The following is a 16,601-nucleotide window of genomic DNA, read 5'->3' as shown; positions in this document are numbered from 1 at the left end:
CTTTCCTTCAGCCAAAATAAAAGGACAGAAAGGGGAGTTATTCAGCCAACAGAAAGAAAGTCCTCTATGTAAAATTAGAGAAATGAGCCATTTATCCCATTCATTTTGCTCATCTAAGAGCACACTGAAACATGAACCCCTCTTGTGAGGCAGTATCTGAGCCCCTTGTCCAGTGACTGTTTTTAATCCTGCATGTAGTTCTTTCAAAGAGGACTTTTTAATAGTTCTCTTGTGACTGGATGAAGAGAATACCAACCAAAATATTGATTCTACCCTGCTTTAAAAAAAAAAAAAAAAAAAAAGTATGGCTCTGAGGGCTAAAAATATGCTAATGTGTCTGAGCCGTCCTCATTTTTTAAAGGAAATGGAGGTGTGTGGAATGCCTAACTGTGGGTTCCACATTTGAGCAAACGATGGTGTTTGGCCAGTGACATCTAGTGGCTTGCCTTTGAAGAGCCTTCAAAGGGACGATTTCACAAATTCCTTTCCGCATCCTTATTCTCTCCCTGAGGCATCTCTTGCCCTAGAGCCCCCTTTCCAAGTTGTAGCTAATAGACTTCATATTACAACTGGAATGGAGGTGCTGTTGTCTATTACTGGCTTTGCATATAGGACTGTAACACTGGGGTGAGAAAGTTCTGGAGTGCAGTGTTGTGAAGCATTGCCCAAGAAAATCAGCAACAAGCAGATACTATGCAAGTAGTCACCAACCACTTTCCTTATATGAAACCATGCCAGTAACCATGCTCATTTGTACTCCATTTTGGAACAAAATGAATAAAAACATCAAAGCAATGAAAATACTACACAGTCACTGTCTATGTCCACAGGTATTCTGGTGCTAATGCCTGACATTGTTTATAAAATGTAGTGCTGATGATAAGCATGCCATGTTATGGGTGTGAGAGTTGGACCATGAGAAGGCTGAGTGCTGAAGAATTGGTGCTTTCGAATTGTGGTGCTGGAAAATACTCTTTTGAGAGTCCCTTGGACTGCATGGAGATCAAATCAGTCAATCCTGAAGGGAATCAACCCTGAATATTTGTTGAAAGGACTGTTGCTGCAGCTGAAGCTCCAATACTTTGGCCACCTGATGCGAATAGCCAACTCATTGAAAAAGACCCTGGTACTGAGAAGGATTGAGGGCAAAAGGATAAGAGGGTGACAGAGGTTGAGATGGTTAGATAGTTATCACTGACTCGATGTATAAGAATTTGAGCAAACTCCAGGTAATAGTGAAGGACAGAGGAGCCTGGTGTGCTGCAGTCCATGGGGGTTGCAAAGAGTCGGACAGAGTTTAGCAACTGAACAACAACAATGCCATGTATACATAATGATGTATAAGTATGGAAACTAGTACAAGTACTGGAACTTGTGGCTTAATACCAGACCTCATCTTTCTAGACTAGAGGAGGTTATGATCTCATCCTGTTGCTTAAGTTTATATCTTGATAGATCATTAAAAAGCAAATTATCTGTGAAAGCCAACAGAATTCTGAACATATATTTGTTTTCTTCAGGAGAACTTCATTGTTATTTTGTATTAATTTCAGCATTTTTCTTTCAGTGATTCCATATAGGTCAGTGATCATTCCCATCAAAAAGCTGAGCAACGCGATCATCACGTCAAACCCTTGGATCTGTGTATCAGGAGAACTAGGAGACACGGGAGTAATGCAGATTCCCAAAAACCTCCTTGAAATGACTTTTGAAGTAGGTTCAGCTAATTGCTTTCTTAGCACAAAGTGTCATACATAGTTCTACACAACAATGCCAGTTTCAGTTTTTCATTTTTCCCCGAGTCAAATAATACAAAGGGTAATTAAGCATGCAGGATCATTTAGAAGATTATATACCTAAAGTTGTCTGCTACTGCTGCTGCTGCTAAGTCGCTTCAGTCATGTCCGACTCTGTGTGACCCCATAGATGGCAGCCCATCAGGCTCCCCCATCCCTGGGATTTTCCAGGCAAGAACACTGGAGTGGGTTGCCATTTCCTTCTCCAATGCATGAAAGTGAAAAGTGAAAGTGAAGTCGCTCAGTCGTGTCTGACTCTTAGCGACCCCATGGACTGCAGTCTACCAGGCTCCTCCGTCCATGGAATTTGCCAGGCAAGAGTACTGGAGTGGGGTGCCATTGCCTTCTCCAAAAGTTGTCTGGAACACATGAATTTGTTTTGCATTCTTATTGTTATTTTAATTGTTAAGCTGTGTATTTCTACTTGTAGTGGTGCACTCTGGGGCTTTGCCAGGTCCTTTTCCATAATTCCCAACGCGTGTTGTAAAACCTGGCACGTAGAGAACATTCAGGTGAATGCTTTCCCCACAGTGGTTCTCTTCCAAACTGTAAATTCACCCTGCCTGAACCTGGACAAAGGGAACGGGAGCTGCTTTTCATGCTTTGGCCTTTAGACCACACGGTGATATTTATAAAGTGATCTTGCGAAAATACCTCTCACTATGATAGTCAGTTTTCCGGTCTTACCTGGTGAAGTAGCCCCATACTTTTGAGCCCACATGCTGGTTGATCCTGGCATGCAGAAAGGAGACAAACATCTGTTCTCCTTTCCGAAGGGAAATGGTACTAATTGAACGTTCTGTTCCTGGGGTCTAGGAATGGCAGTTTCCACTCAGAGTCATGACACTGCCCAAGAGCTTATTTTGACACTATTCAGTGGGCTCACAGCTATCTGTATATAAAAGATTAAAATCCTTGGCTTTTCTTTGACTGCTATAAAGCATAAACTGCATTATAAGTCCCATCATTGCTGTTTCCAGACTCTCACATCTGCCTGCTTCTTTCCATCTCTGCTGCCACAACTAATTCAACATGCCCTCCTCCATCACCTAGATCGCTATGATTCAAAGATGTGAAGTGCTTTGAGAACTCATAGCTTTGAGGTTCCCAGCTATACATAGTCAGTTGGGGTCTGTGATCTTTCATCAGAATTTTGTTGACATTTATTTTTACCATTTCTGTTATCATCACTTTTTTTTTTTTATCATCACTTTCTTTTGTACTTACGCACAAAAGGTCAGGAAGAATGCTGATAACTATGTTTTTTTTTTTTAACAGTAGCTTCAGAGACTTCTAGATGATGTTTGAGGTCAGTCTGCCTTAGTATTTATTAAAGCAGAAGAACTTGGTGATTTTTTATGTCTATAATTATTTTTCTGACCTCTCTATAACTAAATAGCATCCTTTCCCATTTTTTGGAATTCTTCTCATCCTTCAAAGGAAAAAAAATCTACGGTGATGTTTCTGGATTCTCCAGTTGGAAATCATTGTTCCTTCCCAAGTGTTCTTCAAGCACCTGTTTACATATCTACTCTCAGACATTATGTAATCCCTCTCATTTAATAACGTTCCTATGTTTCCTGTCTCATTAGAAGGGATCTATTTGGATATTTTTCTCTAGTGCACAACAGAACACATTATGCAGAGTCCTCTGCACTTGTAAATTGTTTGGAACCACTACTAAAGCTGAGAGGTGGCAGGAAAAGATTGGGAACTGAGTACCTTGTGGTCCTGTCCCTACAGTGCCAGAATCTGGGGAAGCTGACGACTGTCCAGATCGGTCACGATAACTCAGGACTGTTAGCCAAATGGCTAGTGGATTGTGTCATGGTCAGAAATGAAATCACAGGACATACATATAGGTAAGTAAATGTCCTTGGGAGTTCAGACTTCTTTTAATACTTTTTAGACAAGAAAAAGTTTGAGAATTATTTTCATTCTAAAGCTTTCCCACTACCTTTTGAATTTTACTTTAGTTTTTTGGGTTGTCTTGTTTATGTAATAACAAAGTTCTTTTATTTTGTTCCAAATACAAAATTGCCCCCAAAATACTTCTCAAAAAGACTGATTGTGTTTGCTGCTAACACTTAGTCCACAAATATGTTGAAAAAGATTGAAACTCTGATAAGAAAAGGAAAAAAAGAAACTTAAAATAATATCAGTAAGACAAAAGGCTCTTTTGGACACTCCTGATTGCAGCCAGCACTCCTCTTTGAGAACATTCTCCCCTTTTTTCCTGGAACTTAATTCCCCCATTAACATCTAGTTTGAAGATACTCTTGTTGACACTAACTACAGAATTTTGATACAGATGAGGTATGAGAAAATATTTAAAAGTTACTTTAATTTGATAATAATAATTTATGGCTATACAAGAGAGACTTCTTTATTTTTCAGAGATTCACTGAAGTAATTAGTAAAATGTCCTGATGTGTGAATTACTTTAAAATACTTTTAACAAAAAACAAAAATGAAGCATATGGGAGAATGTTATAACTAAGTCATAAGAACATGGGTGTCTATTTTTTTGTCTTCTTTTTTAAGTGTTTGCAATTTTTTATAATGAAAAAATCACCCACAGGCTGATCACCCACTAAAATGATGGGTTTCACCCTTGATGCCATTTAAAAATTCTGATTAAAGCTAGTAACATATTGGAGATTCTGAAGGTTATTTCTGTCCTGCTAGGTTCCCATGTGGGCGGTGGCTGGGGAAAGGCATTGATGATGGAAGTCTGGAGAGAATTCTCATTGGAGAATTGATGACATCAGCAGCAGATGAGGATCTAGTAAAGCAGTGTCGGACTCCACCCCAGCAGAAATCACCCACTGTGGCCAGGAGACTGAGCATCACATCACTGACAGGAAAAACTACCAGTAATTAGTTGTTTTTTTATTTTCCAATGTGTCTTAGATGTTTTAGGCATCATGTGGCCATTTCATAAAAAACTGTTGTGTTAAATGAATTATGGTAAGGAGATTAAAAAGAAAGCTGAGGAAAATTAATTTGTGAGAAAGACTTTAGAGTGGAGAGAGAAAAGGGGGGAAATAAGGCAGGATAATTACAAATAATTAAAAGCCTGAAGAATTTAGATGTTAAAATCCAATAAAAAACCACCTGCTGTGTTTCAGTTATGCTCTGAAGGTATGAATAAATAATATTTTGCCTGAAACTTCAAGGAAGAATAAGGACAGTTATAGTACTCTCATATCTAGTTATCCAAAGCCCCTTTGTCTAAGAGTAATTCTAAAAATTCCACTCCCCACCCCACCCCCAAACTTCCTGTAGAAGTGACAAAATATATAAAAAAGTGACTTCTACAGATGGGATATTGTGTTCACATGCCATTTTTAATAGCACAATAAACTTCTAGTTTATACTAATGTGGTCCTTAGTCTCCCAAGGATATCAAATTTTAATCCCTGGGATATGTAAATGTTACTCAATTGAGTAAGTTAAGGATCTTGAGATAGGGAAATTATCTGGGTTATCCAGGTGAACCCTAAATTTAATTACATGTATTGTTATAAGATAGAGGAAATTAGACACACAGAGGAGAAGACAATAAATAGACAGATGGAGGCAGAGACTGGATGATGTGGGCACAGGCCAAGGAATGCCACCTGGGCTTGAAGAGGCAAGGAGCAACTTCTTCCATTGAGCCTCCTGAGGAAGCACAGCCCTGTCCACAACTTGATTTCCACCCATTGATACTGATTTCTGACTTCTCCCTCTGGAATTGTGAGAGAAGAAATTTCTCCCTTTTTTAAGTTACTAAATTTGTGGTCATCTATTACAGGAGCCACAGAAAACTAAAGAGACAGTCAAGTGGTTTTATTTCAATTCATAGACAATAACCATGAGTTATTGGAGGTACCTTATTAATAAGAGGTACCTAAGAGGTCCTTAGTTAACAAAGCAATTTCCTTAGATATTATTATTCTATATCCGTTTGTTAGCATATAGTGATATATTAACTATTAGAATGATACAGTCTTTAACAATCTCCCTTATTCTTTAATAAATGATTCCCTTTATCCATAATTCTTTTCTGCCTCCAAAGTAAACTTAATACCGCACATACACTAGAATAGCTAAAAAGAGGATAGACAATAGTGAATACGCATATATTTCAATGGGAATACAAAAGGAAAAACCATTTGGCAATTTCTTATAAAGATATATACATGTACTAACCCTACACTTCACCCAGAACTCTCAATCTAGATGTATATATCCTAGAGAAATGAATGCATATATCTATACCAAGACTCATACTCAAATTTTCCAAGCAGCTTTATTCATAATAGCCAGAATGGAAACACTTGCAACATCCACCAGCTGGTAAGTGGATAAGCAGATAGTGATACATCTAGTCGGTGGGATACTATTCAGCAATACTGTTGATATAGCTAACATCATGGATGAATCAAAAGTATTGTGCCAGGTAAGAAAAAGCAGACATTATACAATTCTATTTATTAAATTCTAGAAAAGGCAATATAATAATGATGGAAAGCAGATGAGTAGTTGACAGGGGTTACAAAGTTACAAGCTGGGGAAGGGAATTGACTGAAAAGGGGAACAGCGGAACTTTGGGGGTTGATGGCAATTTTCTGTATTTTGATTATAGTGGTAGTTACATGTCTACACATCTGTCAAAACTCATCAAATTACATACTTAAAATTGGTGACTATAGTTACAGATTTTGAATGGGAAGGCTGGGATTTGAGTCTTGGGGGTCTCTTAGATCCTTTTCCTTTGTGCCAGTATGCCTCACTTGACCAAACTGGCAAGGCAAGTTCCATGGATCCCTGACAAGGCAGCCTGCCCTGGTGAAGTGTTTCCTGCACAGGCAGGCACAGTTGATGTCCTGTAGTACTTGGTTTATTTTCCTTGCCTGAAATTTCCGCCATTATTCATTATTTTTTAGAACCCAATGCAGGACAGATCCAAGAAGGAATTGGAGAAGCTGTGAACAACATTGTGAAACATTTTCACAAACCTGAAAAAGAGGTATGATGGGCTATAAAACTTACTGTGGTAGGATTTTAAAGCTGCTTTTATACATGATACATAGGGCAATAAAAAGGTGCTTTAATTTTTATTTGTAAGCTTGCTAGTTAATAGCTGCAAAAACATGTTTCACAGCTACCCTCAGCACTTGCTCCTCTGCTGTTTTCTTAAACGTCGATGCGGGAGCTCATTCTCTGGCACTGTGTGTTGCTCTCCACAGAGAGGAAGCCTCACTGTGCTGCTGTGTGGAGAGAGCGGCTTAGTTGCGGCGCTTGAGCAAGTTTTCCACCATGGCTTCAAATCAGCTCGCATCTTTCACAAGAATGTCTTCATCTGGGACTTCATAGGTAAATTAAAGCTGGTGTACATTGTTGTAAGGTCATTGAAATGTGTCTTAGAAAACTCAAAAAGCCCAAGAATTTGAGCAAATAAGGGTTGGTGTTAAGGGTATATGTTTTTCAAAGTAAATATCAAATAAGCAGTGTCTGTGCTTTTCATTCAGTCAACAAATATCTCTGTGTGTGTGTTCACAATATTCTAAACTATTTTAGATGCTCAAGATATACACTTCAAGTTAAAAGTAAACAAGACACAGAAATTCCTATGGTTGACAAACTTACAATCTTGTGGGGTCAGGAGGGCAAACAATACACAAAATCATAACAGATATGTAATTTATCTGATACGTTGGAAGGTCATCATTGATGCAGACAAAAATGGAGCAAGGCAAAAGGAAACGGAGTGGGAGAACTCTTTTAATTAGGAAGGTTATAGACCTTGTTGATAAGGTACTGTTGAGCAAAGACTTTAAGGACGTGAGGAAGTGAGCCTTGTGAATACCAGGAGGAGAGCACCCCAGGCTGAGACAGGTGCCCTTGCAGAGCAGGGTGGGGCTGTGCTTGGCTTTCTGTAGAGCAGCAAGGAGGTGAGTGTGACTGGAACAGAATGAGGGAGAGAGGTGGGTATTTGGAGAGAGGATCTTTATTGCTAGAGCCGGGTTGTGGAGGGCCTTCTTTGTCTTTGAAAGCAGTTGGTCTTTATCCTGAATGGAATGGGAAGCCATTGGAAGACTTGGCGCTAAGGTGTGCTTAGTTACTCAGTCGTGTTCGACTCCTTTGCGACCCCATGGACTGTAGCCTGCCAGGCTTCTCTGTCCATGGGGATTGGATTCTCCAGGCAAGAATACTCGAGTGGGTTACCACGCCCTTCTCTAGGGGATCTTCCCAACCCAGGGATCAAACCCAGGTCTCCTGCATTACAGGCAGACTCTGAGCTACCAGGGAGCTGAGGAATAGGATATAATTTGTTTTAAAAAGATTACTCTAGTTCTGTGCTATCCAGTATGGTAACCACTAGTCACATGTGGCTATTTAAATTGACTTAATTTAAATCAAATTTTAAATTGACTCCCTTAGTCATACTGGCCCTACAAGGGGCTATAGAATTGGACCTTGCAGATATAGAATGTTTCCATCTTCAGGAAAGTTCAATTAGATTGTGGTTCTCTAGCTCCCTAAACTTTGCATTCTTTATTTTGCTATGCAGCTCTTCTACAATTCACAGTCTCTTTAACAGGGTGATTAATCGTTTCATGTTTTGTAAATAAGACCTGGATGAAATGGTTGGTTTTATCCAAATTTGAACTTTTAGACAAAGAAAGGAAAGTGGACAGAGCTAGGCCCCTAGAGCGGGGTATTTTTTTCCTTTTGGAATGCACTGAATCTTACTAGCCCTGCTTCTGATATGTGTATTAATAACTCTTCCTCAGATTTACTGAAGCAGTTCTGTTTCAAGGACTTTGCTGCAGAATGTTAGCCAGCCATCCTATAACTGGATCAAAGGGCACCACCTCAGTGGCTACCATGTCTTTGCTACTTACGCCTAGAAGGATCCAGTCTTAACAGACAAGACCATGTGTATTTTTTCGTTGCTATCAATTGCCATTTTTGAAGGTATTCTAAAGAGAGTAAGCTTTCTAACCATCTAGAGTGTAGTCTAGATTAGAAAATAAATATCTGGGAGCGTATGGTTCTACCAGGAAACATGGGCCTTTAGGATTTATTGTGAAACCAATGATAAAATAATGGTTTTGGTTTTAGGAATGGCTATAATGCAAAGCATCTTTAGTATTTCCAGAATAAACTGTTTCATCTTTTTGTATATGAAGTATTAATGTGTATTGTGATATCTCTGATTTCCTTCCCCAGAGAGAGCAGTTGCTTATTTTGAAACCACTGACCAGATTCTAGATAATGAAGATGATGTCCTCATTCAGAAATCATCCTGCAAAACCTTCTGCCACTATGTAAATGCTATTAATACTGCACCCCGGAATATTGGGAAGGATGGCAAATTCCAGATCTTAGTTTGCCTTGGAACACGGTATTAAGCCAGTTCTTGACTTTCCCTATCTTTGTCATGTGTTGAACAAGAATTTAGAAAGGTTTATACCAAACCATGCCCCTTCCAAAGCTCTCCGGTTGGTTTCTTCCATTCCAAGTTTTATGAGACTCCTGTTTATTGGGTATTTGCTGTGTGTTGGGCACTATATTTAGCACTTCCCATGTATTATCTCATTTAACCCTCCTATCACTTCACCACCACCACTGCATGAAGGAGCAAGCAATATCCCCACTGTATAGGTGAGAAAATAGAAAGTAGAAGAGGCACAGATAAGTTAACAGACTTTCCAAAGGTCACACAGCTAGAAAGAGGCAGAGCCAAGATTTATACCCAGTGTCACCCCAGAGCCCCAAGCTCTGAACCATGACACAGTACTGCACCACAGACAGGTGGAGGTATTGGACACAACAGCACACTCACACATACATATTTTCTGTACAGAGCTTGTATGGTGTGTACACAGTACCATATTGCTTCAAATTTGATGACACTGTAGAATTCTTACTGTGGAAAGTCTCTTTAAGACAGTTTCCTACCCCTTTCTTTTTGTAAAATGACACATAGGAGCTATACAATCCATTAATTTTAAAACAGCTGTCAGAATTGTAAGAAATGAACCACACAGACCCTTAGAAGATTTTTTATCCGTGCAGTGTTTGTTTTCTTCTAAGCCCCAGCACCTCTTGTAGGATGGCTAGCTGCCTTGTCATGAAGGTATACTGACAGCTGCTCAGCAAGGGTGTCTAAGCAACTTAGCGACAGATACTAATGTCAGTGTAATTAGGAAACATTAAAGATGAGATCCTGTCCTACTGAAACAGCTAGTTAATTGAGCTAAATTCTATATTTCTTCTTAATAAAAGCTGTCCAACTTCAGCTGTGCTTTTTAAGTTCCTTTTGAGCATGATCCTTATCTCCTTTTCTCTCTTTACTGTTGTGATTTATTAAATCAATGTAACACTTACTTTTTGTAAGATCTACTTAATGTTTTCTGCTTTGATTTTATTCTTACCTTTTTATGTTGTGTAAATTTTTTTTTAAAGTGCTAGTCCCTACAATTTAATGGAGGCTTTCTTCCCAAAAGATCTACTGTGGCATGTCTTGTCACAGATGTCTGGATAACATCTCTGTTAAACAATACAAAATGACATTCTGCTTCTTTTTAAAAGAGGTAGAATCAGAATGGAGAATATCTTTACCACATCTAAGTCTTGATGGCCAACTTGTGCAAACTCACTCTTAGAATCTGATAGGTTTCCTTTCCCCCTTAGCGTACACTGTTTCATTACCTTATCTTTTTAACCAGTAATTATCCAACTACTTGACTTTGATTTTCTGTCTGGTGACCTCAGAGCTTGGCTAGATTTCGCCCCATTCAGCCTCGCACCTTCTGTCCAAAGCTCCAGTGTGTGTGTAGTTCTGCAGCAGGGCAGCAGTGCTCAGGACTTGTTTCTGTTTGGGTCTGCAGAGATCGCCTGCTCCCACAGTGGATTCCTCTGTTAGCCGAGTGTCCTGCCATCACCCGAATGTATGAGGAGAGCGCCCTCCTGCGAGATCACATGACGGTCAACTCCCTTATCCGCATTCTGCAGACCATCCAGGACTTCACCATAGTCTTAGAAGGCTCGCTCATCAAAGGAGTGGATGTGTAACCCAATTAGCTAGAAACTCAGACCAGAACCCTTGTTCCTGAACCTTCCCCACAACGGGGACGGATTTGGACTTGTCTGACAAGTCAGTGAGTCACTGCAGGGGCAGCACGGCGTGTCCCCCAATGTGAACAGTCCTCACACTGCAGACAAGGCAAAATGCTGTATTGTAGTTCATTTGAACCTGGAATTTAGTATAAAATAGAGTATTTTCATGTGTTAGATGTGTGTAAATATTCTCTCTTCTTTAAGAAATTCTATTACTCTAATAAGATACTTTTCTTAGATTGAATACTCCTGTAACTTAAAATCAGTAGCTTAAAAGTATTGGGAGTTGGGTAGTGGGGAGAGTGGTGCTAGTCAGGAAGAAGCCAGTAAACATGTAAATATAGTACAACCCATTGGGGCTTTTTATTTCCTCCAGGTACCACAAAGGAATCCAGAAAGCATTGTTATGTACTTGCCAGCCATCCTGGTGTCTTACCCTTTATATTGTGAATGTAAACAGTTTACCTGCTGTAGGGGAGAGTAGCCCTCATTTACATCTTTTAAGTTTCAGATGTTTCATAATTTGAATTGAGCCACTCTTCCAGTCTTGGAAAAATTTTTTCATCAGCACAAGATAAAGATATAATTCAAATATTTTACATACTGGACCCCAGGAGCTTGGCTACACTGAAAAGAGAACACACAAAGCCCTGAGAAGTCTGTGAGATTGTGGGATTATATTAACTTCTTTACACTTTGGAAAGATTAGCCTAGACTAACTTCATCCTTGACATTTTTATTCTTGTTATTTGAGGGACTTTGGGGAGATGTGAATTTCAGAGTGTTGGCCTCATAGTCTTAAAAACTGCAAATAGCAGTTTGATTCTATACTTTTAATTTGGCCATCTCAACCCTGCAGTTACCTCTCAAGAATAACCACAAACACTCTTTGTTTGGTTTCAATCACCCGCCTCCCCTCTTCCAGTGCCCATCCCCCCTCAGGAAATGGAAAGAATGTCTAAGAAGGAGGAGGACTCTGTGTGGCTTGGAATGTTTTTGTGAAAGTATTTGTTGACCATGATAATGCAAATACCAGAAGAGAGAAAGAATGAACCCTTTCTGGGTGTTTCAGGGCCAGCTGTATGTTCCTTTGTAAGCAGGGGTGAAAATGTAATACTGCGGGCCCAGGAAGGTAAAAGCCAGTACTGCGCAGACTGGCAAAATGGAAGCCAGACAAGAGGCAACAGTTTGGAAGACCAAACGTTGTGAGAAACTTTGCAATTTGGTGTTTTTTAAGGAAGTTAAATACAGTGTTAGCACGTTACCGTAAGTCTTCATGTTACGGTTGGTCTTGTAAGTAATTTAGACATTTGCACGTTGTTAGCAGTGAAATTGCCTTAGCAGAGCTCCAGGTTTTGTTCCCAGTTGTGACTGAGAAGCAAAGTCATGGCCTCTCAGGACCCTTGTGTCATCTGCGGGTCCTGGGCTTTAGCCAATAGTGTTGCTTCCCTTTTTCTCTTGAGGAAGAAACTAGTGAAATAAGTGCCCCACTCCCGTTAATCAAACACTGCATTCAGCCAAGGCACACTCCCTTTTAATATGTGACTGAGTCTTTGAGGAGGTAAGGGAGAACTGAAGGCAGCATTTAGAAACCATGGAAAGGGTTTAAGATGGGTCTGGGTGACCTGGGTAGACCAGAAATTTGTTTGCCTGCAGCTAAAGTTTGCCCACAGTGGTGTGGCTACCCCTGGGACATGGAGAGTCTATTATGGGACATACCCAGAACCTGTTTCACCCAGGTGCTTACTGTTTCAATGATGAGAAACCACAGAATGATCCAATCTAGGGTTTTGTTCTTGTTACCTTTTCCGAAGGCCTTGCTTCTGACACATTCTGGACAAACAGAGAGGTGACTTAGGTTAGCATGCTAGAATTGAGTTGTCTCATCTAGCCTTCTCATTTTACAGATGGGAAGACTTAAGGATCAGAGAGATTAAATACTTACCTGCACACCTGGTCAGTGGCAGCACAGGGTGTAGAATTCATGTTTTTTTAATTATACCAGGCTACATGAGACTGGCCTTCAAGGCATTCATATTAATAATAAGTCTTTCTACCCTTGGATCTTAATTCATCCACCTATATAGGTAGCAGATAATGATTAATATTCATTTACAGTAATAATTTATAGGGATTAATATTCATTTTAACAAATTGACCTTAAGTAATAGAAAATTACACCTGTTGTAAAAAGTAGGAGCAGGAATTCCCTGGCAGTCCAGTGATTAGGATTCCACACTTTTACTGCTGAGGACCTGGGTTTCATCCCTGGTCAGGGAACTAAAATCTCACAAGCCTTATGGCACGGCCAAAAACAAAACTAGGAGCAAAAGTGGATTTCAGACCTGTGAGTAAAACCATTACTTTAGAAAGTAATACCCCCCAAGAGTTTGACCTGAAATTTCATCCCATTTTCTATTATCTGACTACAGTAGTGAAATGACCAATTTCAGAAGAAGAAATCACACCAGAACGGACACATCGTCTAGAATGCTGTGCCCTTTAGTTATCACCGTGGGAGTCTATACACAGTCCAGTCACACAGCCTGTGCTTCACACCCCTCGGACCTCCTTATGAGCTGCCCGAATGCCCTATAGCCCATTCTTTTGAATATTTCTAGTGATGGGTAATGGTGGCTTTTCAGAAGAAATTTTCTATTTGGAAACAAAAAGTTCTTAGAACCCAAGTTGATGAATGAAAAGGATACTTATGCAGAGTTTGGGGTCATGTAAGAGATACAGTAAGTAAGACAATTCTTACATGGCTTATAACTGTCTTTGAGTATCAAAGTATTTTGAGCAGGACAGCAGCAAAATTCTTAGAATAAATGTACCTATAAGTGTACACAGCCTTCCGACCTGACTTTGGAAAGTCACTCAGAGGTATACTTTTTGCTGTTAATATATTAGTATATCACTATATCATCATACTTCAAAGTTAAAGTATACAAAAATCAAATTTGACTTTTTTCTTCAAAATAAATTAAAAGTTGTGCCTGGAGTCATGATTAGTATTTTCACAAAATAGCTTAAGAAGAAATTATTTTAAAATTAAATTGTCAAAAATGTTACCTCTTGAAATACTTATCTTCCAAGTGTTTTTCAAATGTTCTGAAAGTCCTAATAATCACCTTTTTGATATAGGGCCATTACACCAGTGTTGGTATTATGTGTGAGACCCTGAAGCCCTGTTCTGTTTGGGGGCTCGTCTGCGCCTTAAATGACTGCGGCTCAGTGTGGAGCAGTATAAAGCAGTGTTCTCAGTGGAGAAAATGGGGCTACTGAGAACAGAAGGAAGGCCTCCCGACCTTCCCTTCCTCTTTCCCACTGTGGCAAGAATCTGGTAGAAGAAACCGAAAGCTTGCAAAATTTATGATTTCCCTCTAAATTTTATTTTAAATATTTCATACATTTTGTACCTTTTGTAACCCTGTGGTATTTACTTTAACATGGCTTTTTAAGAAATCATTTTAATGAACTTCTGTCACACTGTATGAATATACAGGGGAAATACTGAATTGCTCATATTTCCTTTTTTGGCAATAAAGCACTGTTATATGTAAATGGGAATAAAAGAGGGATGGAGACTATACATAACAGTTTGTGTATAGTAAATGCTGACCCCTCAGATACTTTGAAACATGAGGCAACAGACAAGGACCTCAGATTGCCCAGGGAAATATTTATTTGACAGCATTGGGAGTGTAGCTGTTAATTATAAAATAGCTTCTTTCTGCTAAGAATTATGATTTTTCAGTAGATTTTCATTTTGAGAACTGTTGAGTATTTTCTCTGTGAGGTTTATAGAAACTAGTCTATCTTTTTCACCATTTGGAAGGACAATCTGAACCATAGCTATTTATATTTCAGTATTAATACACCTTCATTGATTGAGAATGGAGTCTTGAGATCTTCTCTACTTTTATAAAGTGAATTCTATTTCCACGTCATCCATGTCATTTGAAGTCCGTGTTTCTTATATAAGTACTTGTTATATTACCTTTTAGTGTAAAAAGAGAAACAAATAATAAACTACTAGGTCTCTTATTCCCATTAAAATCCATTTATAAAACTCTTGAATCAAACTGATTTCCAAGCTTTTTGAAGAGGATACCAATGGAGTGTGATCAGAATAATCCAAGGAGAACCTCATCCTTTCAGATCTTAGCAGCCCTGATTGTCCTCTCAAGGACAAAATAAAGATTGGATCCAGAAAGGTATCACACTGAGCAATTAATATCAGAGTGAAAAAAAATCATCAAAAACATTCTCCTCATTTGAATGAATCCAGGGTATCCTTGGGTTATGTGGGAGGGAATTACGCTTTGACACATTTACCTAAATGTATTTGTGTGTGGCCCAGTCTTTATTCCAAACACCAGACAGATCTTGTTAACAGTAGAGAGGTATGGTGAGAGTTCCTGTTGTCAATCAAATGAGGGTGTTAAACATATAGAAAGAATTCTCTGTGTTACACTTGAACCATGTATAAATGTATCCTGTGTGTCTTTTTTTTAAATAAGCATTTCTGCATTTAAATTATATATTTTTTTCCTTGTATTGTTAACAAAATGCATCAGAACTGGATTTTTTTTTTCATCTGAACATAATTAAAATTTAAAAAGTATTGTGATATCAAGCACTTTAACATATGTATCAGAGAAACTGATGTGGGTTTTTCAGGTTTTGGAGTACATTTAAATATGACTTTTCATGCTTTGTTCTTTACAAATAAAACTGTGGGGTTGATACTTTGTTTTGCTTCATTATTGTAGAACCTTAATACTGAGTAGTGCACAGGGCCAGTGACTCCAGAAAGTAGAGCAATAAGGCCATTATGAGAGAAAGCTACATGAAACCATTATGTGGTAGAAATATGAGCTTCCCAGATGGCACAGTGGTAAAGAATCCATCTGCCAGTGCAAGAGGCACAAGTGTAGATGTGGGTTCAATCCCTGGGTCAGGAAGATCTCCTGAAGTAGGAAATGGCAACCTGCTCTAGGATTCTTGCCTGAAGAATTCCACGGAGTGCGTACACACATGCATTCAGGCGCGCGTGCACACACACACACACACACACACACACACACACGATAGAAATATAATCTGCTGGGCAACTGGTTATTCCAGAAGCGGTAAAAAGAAAATGTGAACCCTATCTCACACCATATAGAAAAATCAGTTCTTAGCTTAACAATCTAAACATAAACAGCAAAAACAATTTTTGAAAGAAAATGTAGAATGTATTTATGAATTTGGGATAAACAAGACGTTCAAAAATAACTAGCACTGTAGTCCTTACTAAAAGTGAAAGGCAGAGATGCATTGATTATTCACCACATGTTAAGCATTACTTTAGGTTATGACCATGCAGCAGTTTAAACACACACACACATCAGATTCCTGCTTTTATGGAATTTATATTCTAATGGAGCAAATTACCTAATAAACATGACAAGTAATACATATAGTTGATGTTTAGTCGCTGAGTCATGTCCAACACTTTTGTGACCCCATGGACTGTAGCCCACCAGGCTCCTCTGTCCATGGAATTTTCCAGGCAAGAATACTGGAGTGGGTTCCTATTTCTTTCTCCAGGGAATGTTCCTACCCAGGGACCAAACCCACATCTCCCGCATTGGCAGGCAGATTCTTTACCAACTGAGCCACCTGGGAAGCCCAATACAT

The 16,601-nt window shown here is 39.1% G+C and overlaps 1 protein-coding gene across 2 annotated transcripts in view; it reads left to right on the top strand.

The window, feature by feature from the left end:
- The window catches only part of DENND5B (DENN domain containing 5B), a 221,512-nt gene extending 205,850 nt beyond the window's left edge, over positions 1 to 15,662 (top strand). For both annotated transcript variants that reach the window (XM_070371293.1, XM_070371294.1), the window contains 7 exons: positions 1,568 to 1,713; positions 3,540 to 3,658; positions 4,485 to 4,672; positions 6,731 to 6,813; positions 7,034 to 7,160; positions 9,021 to 9,195; positions 10,685 to 15,662. In XM_070371293.1, coding sequence (XP_070227394.1) covers positions 1,568 to 1,713; positions 3,540 to 3,658; positions 4,485 to 4,672; positions 6,731 to 6,813; positions 7,034 to 7,160; positions 9,021 to 9,195; positions 10,685 to 10,868 — 1,022 coding nt within the window. In that variant the 3' untranslated portion in view covers positions 10,869 to 15,662. The remainder of the gene's footprint in view (positions 1 to 1,567; positions 1,714 to 3,539; positions 3,659 to 4,484; positions 4,673 to 6,730; positions 6,814 to 7,033; positions 7,161 to 9,020; positions 9,196 to 10,684) is intronic.
- The last annotated feature ends 939 nt before the right edge of the window (positions 15,663 to 16,601 follow it).

Source organism: Bos mutus, chromosome 5 (assembly GCF_027580195.1).
Source record: "Bos mutus isolate GX-2022 chromosome 5, NWIPB_WYAK_1.1, whole genome shotgun sequence".
Taxonomy (NCBI): Eukaryota; Metazoa; Chordata; class Mammalia; order Artiodactyla; family Bovidae; genus Bos; species Bos mutus.
The sequence above is the reverse complement of the archived record's forward strand: the minus strand, read 5'-3'. Positions and strand labels throughout refer to the sequence as shown.